Genomic DNA, 23579 nt, shown 5'->3' with positions numbered 1-23579 from the left:
CGGTGATGCCCCTCTATCCACCCTTTAACCTTTCATGACTGAGACTTTGAGAGGAGCCTCTTGTCACCCATCGCCGCCGCCATGTCGACCTTTCTTCGAGGGAAGCAGACAGGCATCCAGCATGACCTGTCTGCCAGCATCCGGCCAGAGCTGTTCACGCCCGACGACCAGGCGCGCTATGGCATCAATTCTCAGATCAGGTGCGTTGGCTCATGGTTACGCGTCCATGATCAAGCTAGTAGTCCCCAAACTGACACGGGTGCTGCGCATCAAGCTGCTTCGCCTACGACCCTGTGCAGTCACTTCTGGCGATAGGGACCAGTGAGACCAAGTTCGGGGCTGGTAAGGCCTACGTTTTTGGACAACGGCGCGTGCAGAAGGTCCTTGAACCGCCTCGGCCGACGTCGTTCCAGCATGTCCAGTTCAGCACCAACCGCCTCGTCACCATCGACTCCCGGAACGAGCTCGCGGTCTGGGACCTCGACACGGGCGGTCGCATCGGCTCCCAGGTGGTTGCTGGTCATGTCGTGTCTATGGTAACAGATCCTATGCTCGACTGGGCATTTCTCGGCATGGTAAACGGAGATATACTAGCCTACGACCTCGACAGACTTAGCCTGTCCCGAAACTTCCGGCTGCCAAACTTTTGGTCCGAGAAAGAGCCCAATGTCCGTGCCGTCAGCCTCGTCACCATGTCACTGCATCCTCGTGACATTGGAAAGCTGCTAATTGGATATTCGCACGGTGCTGTCGTCTACTCCTTCAAGCAGAACAAAGCTGTTAATTTTCTCCAATATCAAGTTCCGCCTGGCGCACCCGGCGGGAATGGGGTTGGTATGGAAAAACTGCGACACCCTCGGCTGACACACGCGCTCTGGCATCCGTCGGGGACATTTGTTGTTACTGCCCACGATGATGGTAGCCTTGTGTTCTGGGATCCTAGGGAGGAAAAGGTGGTTCTGGCCCGGACCTTGACCCAGATGAAGGTTGACCAACCTAATGCTGGCCATCGAGATGTAGCGCACTGCGAGCCATACACAAAGCTGGCATGGTGCTGCAAAGATAATTGCGATGACTCGGGGCTGTTGGTCGCGGGTGGACAGCCTGTGGACACATCCCCAAAGAGCATGACCTTCATCGACTTTGGGGTGACACCGATCTACGCTACAGCTACGTGGCATGTTCTAGCAGAATACTTCCGGGGGAAACGTCAAAACGAGCTGCCTCTTCCTATGGGAGCGCAGTCAGTCGATTTTCTCCTGATTCCTCGCGACTCTCCTCATTTCGGTGGGGCCCAGGATCCCATCGCCATCATCTCACTTCTCTCATCCGGAGAACTCATCACCATGAGTTTTCCTTCCGGCTACCCTATCAGCCCTGCGAACCAACTGCACCCTTCAACCTTCTTCGTGCAACCATTCGTCACTCGGGTCAACGTCTCAAGTGTGGAACGCCCTAGATGGCTGTGCATGATGGAGAAACGCGATCAGGGCGAACCTATCCTGAAGGGTGGCGCGGAAGCAGTCCGTCCACGCAAACGATTTGAGGAAAGGACCATCATTCAGGCTGCTCAAGCTGATAGTACCATCAGGATATGGGACTCTGGTCACGCAGACGAAATTGAGAACGGCCAACAGCTTCAGGTCGACCTTGCTCGAGCCTTGGATCGATATGAAGATATCGAGGTCACGGCAATGCGCATGGCTAGCGGGACTGGAGAGTTCATTGTCGGGACTCGGACTGGCGAGGTTGTTGTCTTCCGATGGGGTGGCAACAGGTTCTACGGAAAGGACTCGCGACATCAACTCGACCCCAATCCCAAGGGCCTAACGGATATTAGCTCCAGGGCGGACCCCGGGCTCAAGGAGGGTCTACAGCCGTACCTACTATATGAAATGGTCCAAGGGCCCATTACGGCTGTGCAAATATCCAATGTCGGCTTCGTCGCGGTGGGATCCGAGCTTGGCTTCCTCTCCCTGATCGATCTGCGCGGCCCGGCCATCATTTACCAAGCACCCATGACCGAGTTTGCCAAGCAGGAAAAGCGCACATCATTTATCAAGAGCCACCGCTCCAGCTCCACTGCCCCATCCAAAGAGTGGCCGGTTACCATCGAATTCGGCGTCATGACTCTGGACGAAGACAAGTACTCCAGCATATGCTGCTTCGTGGGCACGAACCTTGGCAAGGTTATTACCTTTAAAATCCTGCCCAACAATGACGGAACATACTCGGCCAAGCTTGCGGGCGTTGTGGCCTTTGATGACACCATCATATCTCTGAACCCAATCGAAGCCGACACTGGGAAGCCCGCTGCAGCCACTGGCCAGACTGTCGCTGGATTGAGGGAAGGTCGCCACGTGAATGGAGTTGTCGTTGCTGGTATGCGTTTTATCTCCTTCCAGGAACATATCGTCCAGAAAGCTAACCAGAAACAGTGACGGAGAAGGAAATAAGAATATTCAGACCCGCAAACTCTAAGGGAGCATCGAAGGAATTTGACGGCGTACTCTGCGACGCTGCGAGTGTAGCAGAACTAGAGCTGCAGGGGTTTGCTGTTGTGGGCGTCTTTGGAGACCGTACTGCTCGCGCGTTCTCTATCCCCGGGCTCAAGGAGATTGGCAAGGCCGACCTCCCCATGATTGATTCTGGCCGGATCACAAATACGACCGTGACGCAGACAGGTGACGTCTTTGCATGGACCGGGCCCAGCGAGCTGGCCGTACTCCATGTCTGGGGCGCTGGCCAGAGGTTGCAGCAATCTCCTGATACCCTCATCAACCCCAAGATCGAGTGCCCGCCGCGGCCTACGATTTCCAACCTCCAGTGGATTTCCGGGACTCAATACGTGTCGCCGCTTGACCTGGACCTGCTCGTGGGTGGGCCTGATCGGCCTCCTAGCAAGCGGATGATGGATGCAGCAGCAGCAGAGAGGCAGGCTGCTAGAAGCGGCGGCGCAAATCGCGCAGGGCCGTCCTCATCGAGCCAGGAGGGATGGGGAGACTACCTGACGCGCCAGCTCAATGAGCGAACAGAGAAGCTCAATATCATGGGCGACAACATGGACACGCTGCAGCAGCAAAGCCAGGGGTGGGCGGACGACGTGAATAAGTTTATCGGGAGGCAAAAGAGGAACATTGTAATGGGCGGTTTGAAGAGCAAGTTCTTCTAAAGTACCATGATTATGGGGACACGCGGGGATCCGGCGTTGACGGGGCATCGAAGACTTATTTGGAAGATACCATAAAAATCGTTCTGAGAGAACAATGATCAATATAAGAACACGGTACATATTGGCGAGCATTGTGGTAGTTGTTCCCTCGACGCTCGGGCTTTGGCTGGCTGCGACATCGCAAGCCAAACAAAACAAAGCCTTTGTTCACGGGGAACGGAGTTTGATGAGAACATCCACCAGTCACTTCTCCTCTGCTACTAGAAAATGTTTATGCCATCACAGAACATACAAGAAACGTGTGTTGTTCGCCCTCTTTGGGCTTCGGTGGCAGCTTTTCGAACAACCCTGGGGGATGTTCATGATGGTGAACACATCCGGCAACTCATCTATAAAACACTCTATCTTCTTCGACAATATCTGACTTGTATCCATCCAAAAACACCATCAATAAATAACCTTACTACTTTTGTTAGAAGACTATCACACAAACCCATTTACATCACACAACCACTCATCCACACCAAAGTCTAACAACAACACAGCCCGCCATCATGGCCCCCATTAGCCCCATCACTTTCCGGGACAACACCCCTCACAGCTGCACCGCCTACCAAGTCGCTGTAGCCATGACGGGCAGCATGCTCCTCGTCAGCCTGTGCGCCTTCCTGTACACCTACCACCGCTTCCGCTCCACCCTCGCCAACAGCTCCATGCTCTCCCAGCTGTCCTATCGCCTGAGGGGCACCATTGAGGAGCGCGACGGACACATTGGGGACCTGGAGGCGCAGATCTCCGAGTACGAGTCCCGGCTCGGCAAGGTCTTTACCATTGGCGACGGCGACGACAGCGACGAGGAGGAGGAAGAGGACGTGGCGTGCTCACGGGTTAGCCTACACGATGCCCAGTCGGTGCCGGTTTCTGGGGCCCTAGAGCCCCGTGTGGCGCGGATGGTTACCCCTCGGTTGACTATAATTAAGCCCAGGGGTGGCCGGAACTCTACCATGGCGGTTGTTGACGGGCCTGCCGGCAACAAGGGACCTTCTTCTGGGCCTGGTGTTTTCAAGGAAGTATGAGTAGTGGTCCTTCCATTACTTGATTAGCGGAGTCACGGCGTTCTTTTGGTTTTCGATATTTGGAGTTCCCCGTTTCGGATCTTGGTAGTCTATACACTCGTTTCCGATTCGTATGAAGTCAAACAAGGAGTATTTCCATTAGCCCAACTCAATACATTCACTGACCCTTACATTCAATCCTCAAATATTAGCAGGTGAAAATGCATGAATCTTCCCCTTAGTTTGTTCTTGTTCGGGTTGGATAACTCGATGTCTTTTCGTAGCCTACTTTCATGAACGGCAGAGCATTCTGTATGAATCTGTGGAATGGTTGGCCTAGGCACTGTGAAGTACCGCTGCCAGTCTTGTGATGTCTTGTAACCCTGCTAGAACCAGGCAATGCATAGTGTCGTTAAGTCATATATTGGAGTTATAAGGATCCCGTCTTTTTGTATCTTGGGTGCCTTTGGCCATCATCGGGGTTCAAACTCTGCGCTGGCCGGCAATAAGGCATGCCATTTTTATTAACCTAATACGCTATTCCGCGCCGAGGTGCCGGCCTTTGACACCAAGTATAATTCAAAACACTCGAACTCAATTTTTTGTATCCGGAACAACAGTCTCCTGGCCCAGCGGCTGGGAGTCTCCCTTGGGCGCTTCAGGGTCGTGGTCGGGAAGCGTATTCCCTCCGAAAACTTGCGTAGGGAGAAAAAGAGTCAGTAAACATAAAACACACTCTGGGTAAGTTTCCTGTAGTTGGAAATACTTACGGGCTTCCATCTCCTCGAGTGACTTGCCCTTGGTCTCCTTGACGAAAAACCAAACTAGGACGAGAAGGGCCCAGTTGAAAACGGCAAACATTACAAACGTCTTCCAGCCGAGGTTTTCGACGGCGTGAGGCGTAATCTGGGATAGAACAAAGTTGAACAGCCACTGCGTGGCCATGGCGATAGCAGTAGCCGCTTCTCGGATGCGTGTCGGAAAGATTTCACCAATGTAGATCTGACAACGCATGTTAACCTCCATGACGCCGCCAAAAGAAGGGGAGAAAAGGGGAGAAAAGGGGGGAAAGAAGGGGGGGAGGAGGGGGGAGTTTAGTAAAACTCACCCATGACACGGGGCCCCACGAGATGTTGTAACTCATAGCCTCCAGATAGATCATAGTTAGGGACGCGATAGACGTGGGGGTCAGGCCTTGGTCCGGGTCCGGTGGGAACTTGGCGGTAAGGATAGCCACGATGAGCATATAGCTGCCCATAAGACTGGCACCGACTAATAGAGAGCCACGCCGGCCCAAGCGCTCGGCGAGGAAGAGTAGGAAGAAGAGGCAAGATATAACCTTGACCACGCCGAAGAAGCCGGTGAAGAGGAGGCTTTTATTCCCTCCGCCAACAAGTGTAAAAACCTGAGGAGCATCTGGAAGAACTGTTAGCTGTACAGACTTGGGTGGATGGGATGGCAAATAGTTATGGAATTCCTACAGTATGCCAGGGATGTGTTTCCAGTGAACTGCACGCCTGTGGGATTGTCAGTGATACTCCTGGAATAAACTGGGAGGCCAAAACGTACCAATTTGAAGGGCAATAATGAGGAAGAGTCGGTGTCGGTTAACAGGCACCAGAAGAAGGTCCCTCCAAGTCAATCCAGACTTGTCGCGAGCCTCTTCCTGAATGCCCAGCAAGATTTCAGCAAACCTATAGTTGAGAAGACCCGGTTAGCAACCTGACGGGGGCTGTTAGGGAGGGGAGCAAATAGCATAACTCACTCTTCTCGGACCTCGTCCGTCTCGCCACCGCGGACCCAAGAAAGGGCTGCCATAGCCTCATCGCGGCGCTCCTGCTTGGCCAGCCACCGAGTGCTCTCCTTTGTCAAGAGCATTCCTAGTCCAAGGATAGCACCGGGGAAAAGCTGGAGGCCGATAGCAATCTGCCACTGGGCGGTGGAGACCTTCATACGGGCATCCACGGCGTAGCCGATCCAATATGAGGTCATGACACCCAATGTGAAGAACAGCTGGATCATGGCACCGAGCATGCCACGGATGTCCTTGGGGGCCATCTCGGCGGCGTAGGCGGGGATGACGGTGGTGGCCATTCCCACGCCCACACCGCTAATGACGCGGGCAACATAGAAGGCGGCGAGGGAGTGTGTGTTGATGACCTGGACGATGCCACCGATGTTGAAGATGACCGAGGCAAGGACGATAGACCAGCGGCGGCCGTAGCGGGCCGAAAAGGGCCAGATGAAGAAGCAGGCAAAGAAGGCTTGTCTATGTCAGATGGAGCTCCCTCTTCATGGCAAGGATCAGGGATAGATCAGGGACAATACCTCCAGCCTGTAGAAGACTAGTCGAGTTGGAAGAGACGGTGGCTTTGTGGGCAGGGCCATAGCGGAAGTCGCGCTGGAAACTCTCCAAGGTGAGGACACCGCCAACAACGCCTGTGTCGTAGGCAAAGAGAAAGGAACCGACGCAGGATAGAGCCACGAGGTAGACAGCGCGGAAGGTGCCCAGTTTCTTGCCCATGGCGATGTAGGGTTAGGGTTACGGACCCTGGACCACTGTGTGGAACGACGAGAGCAGGGGGATAAAACAGCTCGAATCTGGAAACCAGAACAGCAGGCAGCTGGGCTCGGGACCCGGGAGATGGTTCCCTGTCTGCGTATTTAACAGGAGAGCTCTCCGGACGCTCGCTCTCGCGTTGGTTGTCTCGGTTGTCTCATTCATGGCTTCGATCACGTATGTCGCAGGGGGTCATGCGTCTTGGAACTTTGGATGCAAGCCAGGGCCTAGCGCCCGGCTTGGTTTTCATCGACCTCAACGTCTTTACAGCATCCGGAGCGAGAGCCCGTGGCGTGGGGGCGGAGTTCGAATTCCCATGTAACATCAAGACCCGATCTGACCAGGGTATCAGGTTACATCGGTGCGGCTGTAAAGTGGAGGACCGGCAAATCGGCTCTTTAGATAGTAAGCAGTGGGCCGAAGGCTATTTGTTTGCCGTTGTGAGGGTTACCATGAGATCAACCGTAGACTATTCTTATGTTGCCATATACTATATATATATGGTTGGGCAAGTCAACTTTTTTTTTTTTTTTTTTTTTTTTCAAGGATGACACTAAATAATTGTTTCATTACATACATAATGGACGGACAGGTTTCGACTGAGATACACACAATCAATAGCGAGTGTACAAAGAGAGTCGATGGTTAATCTCTCCGGTCCCAAGACGGCAATCACGTCATGCACACTATTGCAGCACTAGACCCGACTCCACATGTAGTTCCCACGTACCCACGCGCTATTGGTTTCCCATGAGACGTTTCCATGCTGTCAGACTGCCAGATTCAACTCCTCAACTCGCAAACCCTCCAAGTCTATCCGTACGACGGCTTTGTTATCCACAGCTTGCAGGCTCGCAAAGACCACCAGAATGGACCCACCATGCTGTTGTTGTCGATGTTTCCCATGGAAGGTTGCCCCTCTCCTGGAACCCTCTCCTCGGCCATCCCCCTCGAACCTTTATGAGCCACTGCTATTCTCGTCAACTTCTGCCTGACGCTTCTGTTTAGTTAGCAAAAGATATCCAGAAAGACCTCACTGAGCTGTTACTTGTCGCTTCTCAGCGACTCACCCACTCGCCATGGCGCCCTCACGCCCCAACATCCTCTTCATCATGGCCGATGACCACGCCTCCAAGGCCATCAGCTGTTACGGCGCGGGCATCAACTCGACCCCCAACATTGACCGCCTGGCTTCGGAGGGTATGAGGCTGAACCACTGCTACGTCACCAACTCCATCTGCACGCCCTCGCGCGCCGCCATCCTCACCGGCACCCACAACCACGTCAACGGTGTCATGACCCTCGACTCCAGGATCAACAAGCACATGCCCAACGTCGCCAAGCACCTCCGCGCCGGTGGCTACAGCACCGCCATGGTGGGCAAGTGGCACCTGGGCGAGGGCGTCGACCACGAGCCCACAGGCTTCGACTACTGGTCCGTCCTCCCCGGCCAGGGCGACTACTGGGACCCAGCCTTCATCGGCCCCGAGGGGGAGACTACCGAGGAGGGCTACGCGACCGACATCATCACCGACAAGTCCCTCGACTGGCTGACCCGGACGCGCCGCTCCGACCCGGACAAGCCCTTCTTCCTCATGTGCCACCACAAGGCGCCCCACCGCTCCTGGGAGTGCGACGACAAGCACAAGCACCTGTACGCCGACAAGCCCATCCGCGTCCCCGAGACCTTTGGCGACGACTACCGCAACCGCGCCAAGGCCGCCCGTGTCGCCAAGATGCGCGTCGCCGAGGACCTCACGTACCAGGACCTGGGGCTCGCCCAGCCCGACGGGGGCCGCCGCGTGGGCGAGCGCGCCGTCCGGGAGCCCGGCTGGAGCCAGCGCAAGGTCCCCACCGACGCCACGCGCCTCGTCGACAAGGACGACGGCACCGTCTTCACCTTCGCCAGCGAGACCGAGCTGGCCGAGTTCAAGTTCCAGCGGTACATGCAGCGGTATCTGCGCGTCATCCAGTCGGTCGACGACAATGTCGGCCGCGTGCTCGACTACCTCGACGACAATGGGCTGGCCGACAACACCATCGTCATATACACCTCGGACCAGGGATTCTTCCTCGGTGAGCACGGCTGGTTTGACAAGCGCTTCATGTACGAGGAGTCATTCCAGATGCCCTTCCTGATCCGCCACCCGGCGTCCATCAGCCCTGGCACCGTGTGCGACGACATTGTCTGCAACGTCGACTTTGCGCCCACCTTCCTCGACTACGCCGGCCTGACAGTGCCCAGCTACATGCAGGGCACCTCATTCCGGGAGCTGCTACGCGGCACCACGCCTCCCGACTGGCAGCAGGTGGCGTACCACCGATACTGGATGCACAACGATGTCATGCACCAGGCCTACGCGCACTACGGGGTGCGGGATCGCCGGTACAAGCTCATCTACTGGTACAACGAGCACCTGGGCCTTCCCGGGGCGTGGCCGGGGGGCGAGGAGGACAAGGAGTGGGAGCTGTTTGACTGCGACAAGGATCCCCTGGAGCTTTTCAACGTATACCACGAGCCTGAGTATCAGCACGTGGTCAGGGACATGACGAGGATGCTGGAGCTCAAGATGGAGCAGATTGGAGATGACCCGGTTCACCCGAGGCTGCCTGCCAGCGCGAGCCTCACCAGCTCGTAGTCTGGAAAGACTTTCTACATATGGTGATAATTTTACTGCGTACATATTCCGTACTATATAGGTATCATGCAATCCCTTGTGTAAATATTCTGTATGCCCCTTATCTGATCAACTTCATTTATAACTCTGGTCTTCGAACTGCATCGTGAGTTCTTTGGAGCAAACTGGGCATGCTTCACATTTCACGACATTGTCAACCCTCCTGCCGGGAGGATCTAGGTCTTTTAGGATAGATATAGCCAATTGGTCTCTCATTGATTAACAGAGGAATTCGGGAAAACGACATATGAGAATACCTGGAGAGGGTTTGATATTACTAGTCTATCATACCTAGGTATGGATTGCAGCATGTAGGTATGTGGGCAATAAGCTCCATTGCCAGCAATGTCACCTCTTCCGCTATGTGAAAATAGCTGTGCTCAACTCAAGACTAAAATAATTGAGAATTCGAGATTATCTCCGCCACCACTCTTCAGCCAAGCCAATCACCCCTTTTGCGTAAAACTAGTCGCATAGCCAGTCGCAAAAACTGTCATCCGCCGCCACCTCCCGCCAAGCCAGTCACCCCTTTCGTATCAAATCAGTCGCGCAGGCAAATCGCAAAAGCTGACCTCCACCGCCACTCTTCCTCCAAGCCAGTCACCCCTTTTGTGTGGAAGCAATCATAATAACGTCAAAGGAAGCTTGCACCATCTCCGCCCGAGTTCCTCAGCCATCGCGACTATGGTCTAGATGTACCACATGGTCTCTTTGATGAACATCCGCTGCCTCTTTTCATCTGCAGGCATGTTGTCCACCTCGCCCTCTTTCGGAAGACGTCCTCCAAGCTCAATCAACTCGGGCGCCTCGACCCCCTTTAGAGAGGTGCCGACGTTCTGGCCCTTGGCAACCTTGTCACGAATCATCTCATGACCTTTCGGGCCAGCTCGGAATCCTTCGCTTGTTGCAGCATTCTCATGATGCCGGGCACGGCTTCCTGCAAGATGGGCATAGTAGATTGCTGGGTGAAGAGACACAGGAGTTGTCGATCGCGCGTAGGAATAGCATTGGTGGTAAATCATTTTCTGCAGGGCATTGGCGGGGCAGTTCATTTCATCGAGGATCACATAGTAATGCACGGGTCGTGCCGTGCCCTGTATTGCCTTGTGCGAGTTGAGATAAAAGTCCCACATGAACGGATGGGTGACTTCCTTTTCAACAAGGAGGCCAGGCTTGGGGTTCGAATTCTGGTCACCACCCTTGGTTCTCTGATCAGGGCCAGGGAAAAAGCGAATGTGGTGTCGCTTCGTCGCAACAATGACGGTGAACTTGGGCGTCATGTTCTTCCCACGGAACCACCGTTTGATCTCGGCGATTTCGACATCGAGAACTTGAGAAAACTGCCCCTCAGCTACACCATCGCGGAAATAGATGATATGGTGAGGCATAGCTCCCTTGTGACCAACGCGCCAAATGGGGGTAAGTTTGTTCATGAAAGCATTCATGTTCTTGGGAGCTACCATCTCTGTCCGGTAGCCATTTGTCTCGACCGCAGCCGCAAAACGATTCGCGTCTGCATCGCAGTTCATGGTCAGGGCGGCAACAGACGCGCTGTTCCCTCCAGGAGCGGCGTGAGAAACGTCAACACCAATCATCATGGTGTTCTGCGTCGAAGGGAAGTACGTTGGACCCTTACCAAACGGTGATGCGGTACGAGCCGTGGAACCGCCTAGTTTGGCGTTGACCTTCATGCAGACATTCGAGATGTACTGTCCGTTTGCGGCTCCGACATGGTTAGAAACGACGACCTGGGAAAGTATGCCCCATCGGCAATCGGCGTTCTTCTTCAGACGTTCGTAGTGAGGCGAGTTTTTGTGACCTACCACAATGAACAGGAGCTGGGTGTAGCCACGATCCTTGGCAATCTGCTGATGGGCGTATGCAACGGCCTCGGCTCCATTGTGCTGAATGTTTCCAGGCACTTGGATCACTTTGGCTGGTGCTTCGCAGACTCCTCCATGCCGAATGAACGTGTCCTTGAACTTGTCCACAAACGCTTTGAGAGGGCTGGGGTCATTGATGCATTGGTCCATCGCGATGATGCCCCAAGCCTTCAGTGGGGCTCTGTTTGGCTTCCAGAACTTGATGTTCCCTTGATCCAGTCGCCATCTTCCACTGAAGCCGGGAGCCTGCTTTCCTTGACGGAAGTCAACACCTGGCGCAGGCAAGAGTTTGGCCTGCGTTTGAGAGAAAGTGCGCTCAAACTCAACACCATAATACCGGAGATATGGGTCATTGGGCAGATTGAGACTCCCAACTTTGTCCTCAATGTCTTTGCGGCGCACTGGCGGCTTCGTGACAGCAATTTTAATCATTGCTTCGGTCTGTTTAGGGTTGAGCTTGAACATGAACCGTTGCATGGGCTCGAGGAAGGCGAGCTCCAAGGGAATAGCACCGCCCTTCCCAGCATCGATGAGAGGAAGTCTGGAGTACTTCAGTGTGACTCCGTACTTCTGGCGATAGTAATCGGCCACTGAGGTTTTTTTTCCATTGTATTCGAATTTGACAGTCTGGGCAGTTGCCCCGTCAGGGCCAAAGTTCTGGCCGAACATGAAATCTTGGACGGAAAAGACCTTGTCGGTCTTTGTTCGATTTTTGTGCCTGACAGTGAACTTGAGACGGCGCAGCTTTCTCAACTGCTTGAAAGCATCCGACGATTCGAATTGACCGTCGGGTCTCCGCTTTGGCCGAAGTGCCTCACCAAGCGACGTAGCTGGGTTGAGGTGAGCAAACCTACCGTCACAGATTGCGAGGAAAGACAAGACAAGTGTATCAAAGCACTGGCCGCCTACCCAAAATGCGGTGTTGGTAACATCACAGTTGAGGGCCAGTCCGATGCCACCTTGGGCCAGGTTGTGGCTGAGACGGACAGAAGCGTAGAGCCCTTTGTGGACCTCAACCACCCGGCCATCATTGAGCGGAGTGCCTTTCTGCGATGGATTGTAGAAGTTCCGTTTGATTGCCAGGAGTTTCTGCGATGGACCTTGGCGAATTAAGTGGTCCATGAAGTTCAAGGCCTCCATGACCTTGTTCGAAAATTCGATTTTTTGTTCGAGGTATCCTTGAAGGACACTCAAGCTGATCTCTGTGGTCTGGCGCAAAGTGACATGAAAGACTGATCCTGGCTTGGGAGGGGTATCGGGCGGCCGTTTGTTGACATCCAAGTCGACCTTAGTACGTATTTCACCCCGGTCGACTTTGCATGGTGCCCAAGCAAGTTTCTTTCCGTCAAACATCCACATGTTGTGGTTGTACGGGGCCAGTGCCTTCTTGACGGCATCACTCTCCATAATCTTTTTGAACGGGAGTTTTCGGTCGTCGGGGGAGATCAGTACCTATCATCATGTTAGTAAGATAGTAATTAACCAGAACAAACGGACGGGGAGAGGCATACATCGTACTGATAGATCTTCTTGGAGAAGTCAAACTTGATCATCCGGTACTGGTTTGTATGAACAACATCCGGTGCTCCCTCAGTGTTGAGTTTGTTGCCTCGAAGAGTGAATTCACTCTTTTTGCCGTCCATGTAAGCATCTGGGGGAAGTTCCATCCGCGTGTTTCCTTTTCGTTCAGGGCCTCGGGCCGGGTCAAATCCAGGTCCAGGGTTCCACCCCTCTGGAGGTTTGGACCCTTGATCAGACATCTGGATTAGGATTAAGCTCGTCAGCTTCGGGTTGGTCATGGTTGAGAGACAGCTCGAGGGCTTGAGGGAGAAGGAGGATTTGGAACTCACCGTGACGTCCTACTGGCAGTGATGATGGAAAAGCAGTACGTTTCTGACTGTTTTCTAGACCAAAAATCAGCAAGCTTTCTAAGTGAGATAGAACGACGTCGTCGGCTTGCCCCTTGAGGGTATCCAGAAAGCTGGGTGGGGTGGAACAGATGAGAGATAGGTGCTTCAACTTGTGAAAAGCTTTCGAACTGTAATCGGGATGCAAGTAGGAGAGTAGTAGAAACGCAGATGAGAGCTTGGACAGAGGCAAGGGCATGACCAGGAGACGAGGCTTCCACTCACTGAGGGCTTCTTGGGACGCGCGTTGCGACGTGAAGGCTGATGGGGTTGAGGCGGGGTGTCAGGATATGTTTGTAAATGGGTTTGCAGTAGGAAGAGAGAGATTTGGAGGCTGAAGGATATCGCTTCAGGGACAGGGAGAGATGGGAGAGATGTGATGTGGAAGGGAAGAGAAATGGCCGAGGAGGAAGAGGCTATATTTATAGCCTGGCGATGCCTCAGGATCACGGAATCGAGAATTCATCACGGCAGGGACCATCTTCCGTGTTAGGGAAGCCACAATGAGGAAAGATGGGGTGTGTCGACGTGTGTTGCGTGTATTAAAGAGCGCTTACCTAAGGGGATGACCCAGATATGTGATGGAAGTGATGGATTTTTGGGAAGGAAGTTGAGGCTGAGGATGGATATTATATCAGAAGTAAACAAATATAGAGGGAGGATGTGAGAAAGAGGTGAGAAGAATTTGACGGAGACGGGAGCCAGATAAAAGGGGTGGAATGGGGGGCAGCCTCTGTGAAGACCTGGGCTAAACCTGACCGCCTTCCTTCTGCGTGTTTGCTCTTCGCTTCGAGGGCCATTCGTCTGATGTCAAGTGCTCTCTTCTCGCGAGAAGAACCAAGCACACACTACCTAGCAAGAGAAGCAAGGAAATTGAGTCCAAAGACACTGTAGGTACTAGTATATTACCAAGTTCTACCTACAAAGTACTGCGAGTAGTGACGGCTCTGGAATCTATTCCAAGCTGAGACTCAATGGAACTGTCGTCCATTGCTTGAGAGTAGTTGTACGGCCTGTTTCCCCATGGGCATTGAATTGGAGATACAAGCATCGCCCTCGACCGCGCCAGCTTTCGTGTATTTACGAGTAGCTAGGTTATAGTGGACAGAGATCAACATCATGCAACCATGTTGAAGCCGCCGCACTGTAGTTTGCCGCCAAGCAAACAGCACCAACGCAGATACCCATCCTTCCCGTTCAACATCAAACTAAATCGGGCTAATGCGGGTAGATACACAGCCTTTGCCCACCTTTAACGCTCCGTGGCAGACGGGGTCCGAGGGCCGTGGGTATCCAGAGAGCAATCAGACACGGGACGGAATCACGCGATGGAAACTTTGCTACTGATGGTTTCACCAAAACTTCATTTTATCTTGCAACTGCCTCTGTTTTCAGCCAGGCCACTAGTCCTTGGTAGCCAAACTTGCCATGTCCATCCCACAGGCCTATCTGGTCCTTGTTTGACCTGAATGAGCCCCATAGTACCATCCTCCCCGTGTCCGAACGCCAGACATGCAATGGAACTCGACAATAATTACATCCAACCCTCGACAAAAAAGTACGGACTGATGAATAGATGTCTCTTAATCAATACAAACCACGGGTACACGTGGGGCAGCCAGCCCATGCGAGGCTCACCCCAGCGCTACGTGTACCTCAGTATCGGTATCCCCCATACTGTCCCGGAGGCGGCTGTGCGTAGCCGCCAGGCGCTGCAGGCCAGCCGGGAGGCGCACTGCTGGGGTCCGGCGGAGGTGCATAAGGATTGACGTGGTGCCCTCCGCTCTCCGTCCTCAGAGGTGAGTTCCGGTACCCGCCCGAGGCAGACTGGAGGCGACCATAGGGGCTGATGGGCCTGGCCGCGAAATCCCCAGACGCCTGTCGCCCATGCCCCGGAGTGTTCTGCCGAATCTGGCCCCCAAGCTTCGCATTCCATGCGCTAGGTTCTGGGAGTGTGGTATCTCGCAGTAGGGATGTGAGCCCAGCAGCATTTAGCAGCTGGCCATCATATGTGTGGGCTGGCGGGAGAATCGTAAGCAAGAATGTGATGTCCCGGTGAAGGGCCGAAGCCTGATTCCGACGCTGCTGGTCCAGACGTCGCCCCGCCGCTCCCTTTAGAGGCGACACTCCCCGAGCAAGTCTCTTCGGCGGATTGAGCTCCTCGTCATCAATGCCCAGGGGCCGTTTTGGGGATGCCGTCGCCCTTCCGTACTGCAGCCGCGGGCTATGCTCCTGTCTGACCGGAAGCGGGCTGTTTCGAACCGAGGTAGGCTGCTCAATGGTTGGTACAATCTGCTTGGGCCGCATCTGAACCGCCTTGGAAATAATAATGGGCGCCGCCACCGGATCAAACTTGTCCGACGAGTACCTAGCCTTAAAGTAACTGAGGTCAGGATCCTCAGGGAACAGCTCTGCCATCCGTTGCTCCAGTTTTGCAATCTGCGCCAGCTCCCCAAACTGAGATTCGTATTTGTGGAAATAGGCGTAGAGCGGCTTGGCTTTGTGCAACGTCTCAGGCTTTGCCACCAGACGATTGACGCATGTCTCGAATACGACCCGAGCATCTAGGTGTTCGTTAGTAAACTGATCCCTATCCATCGAGCCGTTGGGCACTCACTTGTCGTGTCATCCTTGGAGTGCAAGAACTTCAGGTACTCTATCATGAAGTACTCGTCGTTAGGAAACAGTCGGGCGCCTCGCTCAAAGATTTTAGCACCGACAGCGTCCTTATAGACAACCGACTCTAAGAGGGCCACCGCAACATACACATCACTAGTGAGGCGTCCTTTTTGCCGGGCATCTGTGAAGACCTTGCGCAGACCACCGTCAGTCTGGTTACCCTTGCCCTGGATGCGGCGCATCGCTCGTGCCATGGCAATCCAGACATACGAGATGGTACGGGAAAGTAGCTGGCTCTCAGCGGCGTAACCCTTCTGGATAGCTTGTATGCGTGTCTCCGTGGCCGACTTCTGGTTTTTCTTCTGCTCGTCATCGTCTGAGTCGTGGTCATGTTCAACCGAGGGTTCCACACTGTCCCCCTGGGCAGCAGCCTGTTTCAGTGTCGAGATCTCAAGCTTCTCCCGCTCCTTAACCTTGTCGCCCATCGAGTAGAGTGTTTCTAGAACGTCATCAAAAGGCTTCCTCACAGCCTTGGCATACTCAGCAGTATCTCCCTCCTTTGCTGGATAGTTGGCTTCTACGTGATCAGCGTGTTTGAAAGCTAACAAAACACTCTCGGGGTTCGCAGCAATGCCCTGCAACAGCATATCCGTGCCCGCCTCCTTGTCGTTGTCGCGCACATCGTTTCGAAAGCACCATTCGGCAACGTCAACCCAGATCTCGGGCCAGAATCGGAGCGCCATGAGCGCTTGCTTGTAGCAGTACAGGACCCTCTGCTTGAAGGCTTTGGGCTCATCATTTGCTAGAACCAACGGGTCGTCCTTCTCCCAGGCGATCCACTTCTTCCAAATCTCGACCTGCTCTCGGAACTCTTGATCGCCATCAAAGCCGGGGGCCGGTGGAAGACGTGGCAGATTGGTGCGCTTAAGGTTGCGGGTGATGTTGTCCAGTGCAATGTTGGCACTCTTGGCTGACATGTATCCCGGGGAGCGCTCTTGGATGAATTTGCGTCCCTGAATTGGTATTAGCAACGCGTCTTTCCGTTTTCATGTACCGCTTCTTACCGTCATCTTGTTTAGGCCCATCTCAAACTGGTCGTACTCTTTCCACAGATTGTTCACGGCAGACATGGGTACAGTGATGGCACGATGGTACGCTTTGCGGAGCTGATCCATCTTTTGTTGGTCCTGCCAGCCAGTGCCACCAATCTGGCCCGGTCCACTCTTGATAAAATGAATGTAGTCCTGCCAAATAGTACCCGAGTCCCTGTCGATACCAATACTATCAATGACAAATTCGTAAGACTGGGCGATGGTGCGCCGGGCTTGACCGGTAGTGTCGTTTGTCAAGTCGTTACGGCGCCGAATGTAGTTGAGGTACACTGTCCAGAGCTTGACGTTGGGGACAGACATCAAGCATCTGCCAAAAAGCTGCTCGGCCGTCGCAAACTGGTCCAGTCCCAACTCCATTTCGATCCATTCCACCCACATGTCCGCCTGTACAATTGTCAGCTCACGAACGGGAGACCTAGGAGGGACGACTCACAGCTTGTGGGAAGACGCCTACAAACCGATTGTAGACATTCCTTAGTCCCTCCACATTGTTGCGCCGGCGGTGGTCGGCAATGAGATTAAGCCACGCGTCCATGTCTCCTCGAGGGTCCTCCTTGACGCGGGCTTCCAGTAGCGCAACTGGGTCCAGGCCTGCCATTAGAGCAGGCGCTTGCGCAGTCGATTGGGTAGGAGGGGTAGGGACAGCTGATCCGCTGCGTGCCATGCTATCAGGCTGCTCCCCTGGGTTCTGGGGCGGCGCGCTGGCACTTGGCTGACGGGACTCTTCTCCCTCTTCTTCTTCCTCCTCCTCCTCATCATCAGATGCCTCCACTATGAAACCCCCAGACATTTTAGGCTTGGAAGCTGGACGCTGCGGTGGCGGTGTCGAAGCAGCTTTATCAGGAACTTGGGCAGAACTGTCAAAGGTAACGGACTCAGGGTCATAGTCTCCCCCGTCATCTGTGCCATTTTCCGCTGCATCACCAGACACATAAGAATCTTGGGCAATCTGATCAACTTGTTGGTCGCTATGCTGAGTATGAGTCCCATCTGCGACCTCAAATCCCCCCTCGCCCCACGGAGCTCCATCAGAAGCCATTGCCGCGACGAGCGTCTAGACTGAATCGAGTCAAAGGATGTCGGCGAGCCAGTCTCCGTTGTACGCCGATGAGTCGACTAAGCAGTGCAGGCTGAGAAAATATTTCGTCCGGGATGAGATATTCGATGAGAGGCGGGAAACCCAGGCAGGATATGCCTATTCCTACGTCCCGAGGACCGGCGACAAGGCGGCAGCAATCTAACGGCGGTAGCTAAAAATGTCGCGGAATAGTATCAATATTGCATAAGTCAACCGCACAGACTGATGCGACGCAAGCCTAGGGCTCGCAATGCCGTTGGAAAAGGGCGCGATAAGGGCGGTGGTCGGGTTACGGGGAGGGAGAATCCGTTGGAGGCGATGTGTCGTCGATAAAATTCCGAGCTCCCTCGAAGTTCCATTGTCGCGATGACAGGAGGCTGGGCAGATTGACGAAAAGGGCTTAGCGGTGGCCCGGGCGGTGAGCACAGTTGCGACGACATGGACCCTGTCAGGTTTTCGCGTTGGGGAACCGTAACCACTAAACGCGCTTGCCCGCCACCAGGCGCGTCCCACCACCTTGGGAGAGAGATGGCGCCCGTCGTAACATCCCACCATTCACGCCGACCCTGCTTCTCCCAAACTTCGCCCTTTAATAACTTCTCTGACCACCCGCGGTGCAGTCCAGAACAACGCCCTCCCATAAATCCGGGCCTTCCCTCTGCAACGGCCTTATTCATCTGCCCAGCGCGACGCTTCTTTCACCCCGCCCCATCGTTGCCCCGCCTCCCTTCACTACCTACCACTCCCATCTCGACCTTTCCTCGATTTCTTGATCGTTCACTGAACAATCCCGCTTGTTTCGCACCCAACCCATATCGCGTCGCACAACAACAATTTAGAAAAACCACGTCTACATCTCATCACCGTCACAATGTCTGCCATCTCTCTCTTGGGCGTGAAGGTGTTGAACAACCCCGCCAAATTCACCGACAAGTACGAGTTCGAGATCACATTCGAGTGCCTTGAGCAACTTGAGAAGGGTACGTTGTCGCCAGCCTTCGACACGATTCCCCTCTTTTGTCTAACTTGATGATGATAGACCTCGAGTGGAAATTGACTTATGTTGGCTCTGCCACCTCGTGAGTGGCAACACCAAACCGCCGGTGTTCACCGCTTTATCGCTGACCCGCTTCCAGCGACCAGTATGACCAGGAGCTGGACTCCCTCCTCGTGGGCCCGATCCCCGTGGGCGTGAACAAATTCATTTTCGAGGCCGATGCCCCCAACACCTCGCGGATTCCCGAGACCGACATCCTTGGCGTGACTGTGATTCTTCTCACTTGCGCCTACGACGGCCGTGAATTCGTGCGGGTCGGATACTACGTGAACAATGAGTACGACTCCGAAGAGCTCAACGCGGAGCCCCCGGCCAAGCCTTTGGTGGACCATGTTAGGCGCAACGTTCTGGCCGAGAAGCCCCGCGTGACTCGTTTCGCTATCAAATGGTACGTATCGTGTATCCGTATAAGCTGGTTTAATCTGGTGGTTGGAGACTGACCAATACCGATAGGGATTCCGAAGCTTCTGCCCCTGCCGAGTTCCCTCCAGAGCAACCCGAGGCCGATCTCGTGGCCGACGGCGAGGAGTATGGTGCTGAGGAGGCCGAGGAGGAGGCTGCCGAGGAGTCTGAATTGTCTAAGAAGGGTCAGGTCGGGGAGGATGCTGAGATGGCCGGAGTGGAGAACGGGGATGATAACGATCAGGAGCATGGTAATGATGAGGACGAAATGTCCGAAGACGGCAGTGTCGATATTGAGGACGAGAGCGAGGATGAGCTTGAGGAAGATGAGCTCGAGGGCGTCGAAGGTGCCGAGGGCGGCGACGATGCTATGGAGGTTGACGCGACCGACAAGCCAGCCGACACCCAAGGCCCCAAACCGGTCAGCGTGGCATCCTAGGCGCAGCACTGCAAATTTGCCTTATCTCGTTGCGCATGGCCTGCTGGTCTAGCGCAACTTATCTTACACTTCGTCGGTATTGGTTCTGTTGCCCTTTTGGCCTGATTATGGTGTTTGCTGTTGGATCATAGAGTTACGAGGACAATGAAGGGATGACAGGCAGGAAGCTGGGGCCATCACAGTAATAGTACATTCGATATCAGGAGCAAAAATTCCATTTACATCTTCCCCTCTCTTGGATGCCTGGCGATCTTGGGTGAAGGTAACTTACGTGGCAGTGAACGAGCCAGGAGTCTTGGAAAAGGATGATCGTGGACTCGTATGGGGGACGCCGAAGTCGAAAAATGGCCGTCTCTTTTCTCCGCACCGCAACACAAGATGGTGGCCAGCAAGCTAGTCACATGGTAATACCGGGCGGTGTACTCCGTATTAGTGAAGTTTTGACGAGTTTCTAGCCTCGCGGATCTGGCATAGTACGATCGACTTCAACGGCCACATCACCATAGTCCCCCACATTGGGCGGCGCCATCCGCCCGCATCCAACCGCCCCAACCCGAAGCCACCACCATAATACTGAATACCAATTCATTGTAGTGTTGCGACTGTTGCCCCCGCAGCCGGAGCAGCCTCACTTCTGCACAGCTCCAACGGCCCTCTGGGCAATTCAGCCTATCAACCCCACCCCCACTCCGGGCGCCGGCGTATGTCAGTCATGGTTTTGGTGATCCGGTGGGTGGGGGACAGTCGTCGATGAGTTCCATAGTCGACTTGAATGCCCACGTGTTTGTGAGGCGCCCACCTCCCACGTAACATACCATACCTTGTTTAGCATCACCAACGCCCGGGGCGCGCACGCTGCCCACTTCCTCTTGGGGAGACCTGCTCGCTCAGCCGCAATCCGCTGTGGCTGCCTGGATGCTGGTAATCGTTAGACGAGGCTGACGAGGGCGGAGTGAAAGCTCCCATGGGATGCCTCCGCCAAGTCTCTCCAGCCTGTTTTCCCACATGTGCGTATATTCCCAACCCAATTCCTCTCCGTGTTACCTCCTCACTTTCATACTCTCTTCATTTTCTTGTCATTAATGCCCCGAGCGTTTTGTGACCTTCTTCACTTACATAACTTATGGCGAGCCAGCAAGACAACCTGGAGGAGGTGATCAAGACAGTCGAGAGCCACGAGCAGTACCTCCACAACCTACGTACCCTGCGCGAAGGGGTCGCTCGCCAAGGGAGACAGAGGTCTGACACTCAGGTCACCATAAACGAAGCGTACCTCCGTCCAGAGAGAGGCTTCAGCGGTCCCGTCTTCAGTGCAGACGTCACCTCCTCTCATCAGACTGTCCCTATCTCAGCACAGCTCGCAACCTTGGACGCACCCCATCGCCCGCCATCATCCATCTGTCCCTCGCCCAGGCCTCTGCCGTTGACGCCCAACCCCGGCGATGGCGATTATGCCGTCCACGATGAAGACCTCACTTTCATCCCTCTACTGGACAACAGGTCATCCGCCAACCAGCCAAGGCGTTCCACCACGCCAACAGATGAGACGCCCCGCACAACCAAGCCCCTCACGCCACTGAGCTTCACCGACGACATGCTGCTCAAGCACCTGCGCGACTCTGAGTTTTGGGGCGAGACGGCGCGGCTGCTAGAGGAAGTGCTAAAACGCCGAGATGACATGGACCTCGCGGTGCCGTTCCGCGACTTTGCCGCCTACGAGCGCGAGGGATACCTGAGCGCTACGTTCGAGGTGTACGACGTTGCAGCGGATGCTACGGCGCGCAAGACCAGTGTCGACGTCGATGTCCAGGGCCTAGTCAAGTATGCTGGAGACGGTCCGTTCGAGAGCCAAGACGAGATTGTGGATGCGCCCATGGTCTGGGAGTCTATCAAGGAGGTCAACTCGGATGGTCAGTCGGTTGGTCGCATCACGTTGGTATCCCCTAGATTCATCATGTGTGACCCTTGCTAATTCACTCCAGCATTGTCCAGGAGCCCACCCCCTTGATTCTCGCTGCGCTACACCTCACCATGGCACCTCACTTCGACATGTCGGAGCTGATCCACCATTTTCTGTCCGACGTTCCCAGCAGAGGCCGCACCCACGCCTGCATGTATCGCGCCTTTGAGAGCGACCCCTACCCGCAATCTGCCCCGGTCCCGCAGCCTGCCGTGTCGTTTGCCCATCTGCGCCAGCGTTCCTTCTTTTTCGCCTTCAAGTACTACACCGTGGTTGCGGAGGGCCTCGAGCCGGCTCCGTGGCAGAGATTCGACAAGCGCCCTTCAGACAAGCGTTTGGGCGACCATGTTGATATATCCGAGTGCGGATCCATCCTCGCGCTGTCGCTGGAAGGCGAGCCGACCAAGCCGCTCCGGATCCGACCGAGGAGGGAGCGCACCAAGGAGGGGTTTCTCTTCGACACGTTTGGGCCCTGGCACCTCCTGAGCATCCAGAGCTTCCCGGACGACGAGCACACCGTGAGGGGGGAGGAGTTCCAGCAGAAGAGCTTCTACAATGGCCCATACGCGTTCCTGGACCTTCTCATCGCCGAGTACCGCGACGCGGGGAAGCGGAACCAGATTCTTCACGAGAGCATCACCAAGCTCATCACACCCTCGGTACGTGGACACCTTTCCCTTAACCCTTGAAGTCTGTGGGAATGGAGCTGACAAAGGACCTGGTAGACTGAATTCATGTTTGACCGTCGCCTCCGCGACAAGCTCCTCTTCGAGGACAAACACTTCACCTATATCCGACGCTACTTCTGGGCCTACAACACCCTTGCCGTCATCAACACGGGCATCAAGGCCATGGTGACGGCCTACTTCGACACCTTCACCGACGACTTCTGGGCCGGCACGCACCCGCTGCTGTGGCCAGCGCCCTCGTCGCTCACCCCCCCGGAGGCCGCCGAGGCGTACCGCGACAAGATGGCCGCGCTGCGCCGCGAGCTCGACAAGGTCGTCAGCGAGCTTCACGAGGTGCTCAAGCGCAACGAGCGCACGCGCAAGGAGATTGAGAACCTGCGCGACCAGCTTTTCAGCGGGAGCTCCATCAAGGAGAGCAGGAGGGCCGTGGACCAGGGGGACAATATCCGGATCCTCACCATGATCAGCATGATCTTTCTGCCCCTGACTTTTGTGACTGTGAGTTAAACCCCTTTCCCGCTCTCCCCTCCCTGGTATTTCTTTTCTATAGGGGCTAACCGATACACATCAGTCCGTCTTTGGCATCACCGAATTCTCCATCCCCGCTGACGACTGGCGCTTCGCCTTGACCATGGTGCTCGTCTGCGTGCCCTTCATGCTTCTCGTCTTCTTGCTGCAGACCCGTATGTTCACACTGCTTCTCGGTGAGGCGGCAGCCCTGGCGTCGAGGCTGGTCTCTCTCCCGCTGGCCTGGATAGCGCGTCTCAGGGAAAGGGATGAGAACCAGCCGTCGGATAACTGGTCCACGGCGCCGACGGCACCACCCATGGGACGCAAGAGACGGCTCGTGGCGATGGAGAACAGGGGGAGGGGTAGATGGCCGTGGAATCGTTGGATGGGCACGAGTGAGGATAGAGATGGGACCAAGGTCTAACACTGAGGCTTGCTCGCCTCTGTTCTTGACGGGG

General features: G+C 54.9%; 8 protein-coding genes across 8 annotated transcripts; 5 read left to right on the top strand and 3 right to left on the bottom strand.

Annotated features, from left to right (window-relative positions):
- Positions 1–81: 81 nt before the first annotated feature.
- On the top strand, positions 82–3172 carry SRO7 (lethal giant larvae like, C-terminal-domain-containing protein; the record flags this gene model as incomplete). The annotated part of the gene is made up of 3 exons (XM_083196629.1): positions 82–200; positions 275–2382; positions 2439–3172. The coding sequence occupies 3 exons, from the start codon at positions 82–84 to the stop codon at positions 3170–3172; spliced, it is 2961 nt and encodes a 986-aa protein (XP_083047837.1).
- Positions 3173–3726: 554 nt separating this feature from the next.
- Positions 3727–4248, top strand: ACO1O0_007255 (uncharacterized protein; the record flags this gene model as incomplete). The annotated part of the gene is made up of 1 exon (XM_083196628.1): positions 3727–4248. The coding sequence occupies one exon, from the start codon at positions 3727–3729 to the stop codon at positions 4246–4248; it is 522 nt and encodes a 173-aa protein (XP_083047836.1).
- A 573-nt stretch (positions 4249–4821) lies between these two features.
- Positions 4822–6751, bottom strand: ACO1O0_007254 (sugar porter family MFS transporter; the record flags this gene model as incomplete). Its single annotated transcript, XM_083196627.1, has 7 exons — positions 4822–4883; positions 4998–5229; positions 5336–5643; positions 5709–5744; positions 5797–5921; positions 5993–6491; positions 6556–6751. 7 exons carry the CDS (start codon positions 6749–6751, stop codon positions 4822–4824), a joined length of 1458 nt encoding a protein of 485 aa, XP_083047835.1.
- A 1115-nt stretch (positions 6752–7866) lies between these two features.
- Positions 7867–9426, top strand: ACO1O0_007253 (sulfatase family protein; the record flags this gene model as incomplete). Its single annotated transcript, XM_083196626.1, has 1 exon — positions 7867–9426. One exon carries the CDS (start codon positions 7867–7869, stop codon positions 9424–9426), a length of 1560 nt encoding a protein of 519 aa, XP_083047834.1.
- A 728-nt stretch (positions 9427–10154) lies between these two features.
- Positions 10155–13108, bottom strand: ago1 (Piwi domain-containing protein; the record flags this gene model as incomplete). Its single annotated transcript, XM_083196625.1, has 2 exons — positions 10155–12800; positions 12860–13108. 2 exons carry the CDS (start codon positions 13106–13108, stop codon positions 10155–10157), a joined length of 2895 nt encoding a protein of 964 aa, XP_083047833.1.
- Positions 13109–14911: 1803 nt separating this feature from the next.
- On the bottom strand, positions 14912–18025 carry RNA14 (cleavage polyadenylation factor subunit RNA14; the record flags this gene model as incomplete). The annotated part of the gene is made up of 4 exons (XM_083196624.1): positions 14912–15819; positions 15873–16887; positions 16939–17370; positions 17420–18025. 4 exons carry the CDS (start codon positions 18023–18025, stop codon positions 14912–14914), a joined length of 2961 nt encoding a protein of 986 aa, XP_083047832.1.
- A 910-nt stretch (positions 18026–18935) lies between these two features.
- On the top strand, positions 18936–19962 carry ASF1 (nucleosome assembly factor ASF1; the record flags this gene model as incomplete). The annotated part of the gene is made up of 4 exons (XM_083196623.1): positions 18936–19044; positions 19104–19143; positions 19201–19509; positions 19575–19962. The coding sequence occupies 4 exons, from the start codon at positions 18936–18938 to the stop codon at positions 19960–19962; spliced, it is 846 nt and encodes a 281-aa protein (XP_083047831.1).
- A 1123-nt stretch (positions 19963–21085) lies between these two features.
- Positions 21086–23545, top strand: ACO1O0_007249 (cora-like Mg2+ transporter protein-domain-containing protein; the record flags this gene model as incomplete). The annotated part of the gene is made up of 4 exons (XM_083196622.1): positions 21086–21894; positions 21945–22581; positions 22648–23109; positions 23183–23545. 4 exons carry the CDS (start codon positions 21086–21088, stop codon positions 23543–23545), a joined length of 2271 nt encoding a protein of 756 aa, XP_083047830.1.
- Positions 23546–23579: the final 34 nt, after the last annotated feature.

This window comes from Amphichorda felina, assembly GCF_050947745.1.
Source record: "Amphichorda felina strain 45539 chromosome Unknown scaffold_7, whole genome shotgun sequence".
Classification (NCBI taxonomy): domain Eukaryota; kingdom Fungi; phylum Ascomycota; class Sordariomycetes; order Hypocreales; family Bionectriaceae; genus Amphichorda; species Amphichorda felina.
Note: the sequence above shows the minus strand (reverse complement) of the source record. Positions and strands in the feature narration are given on the sequence as shown.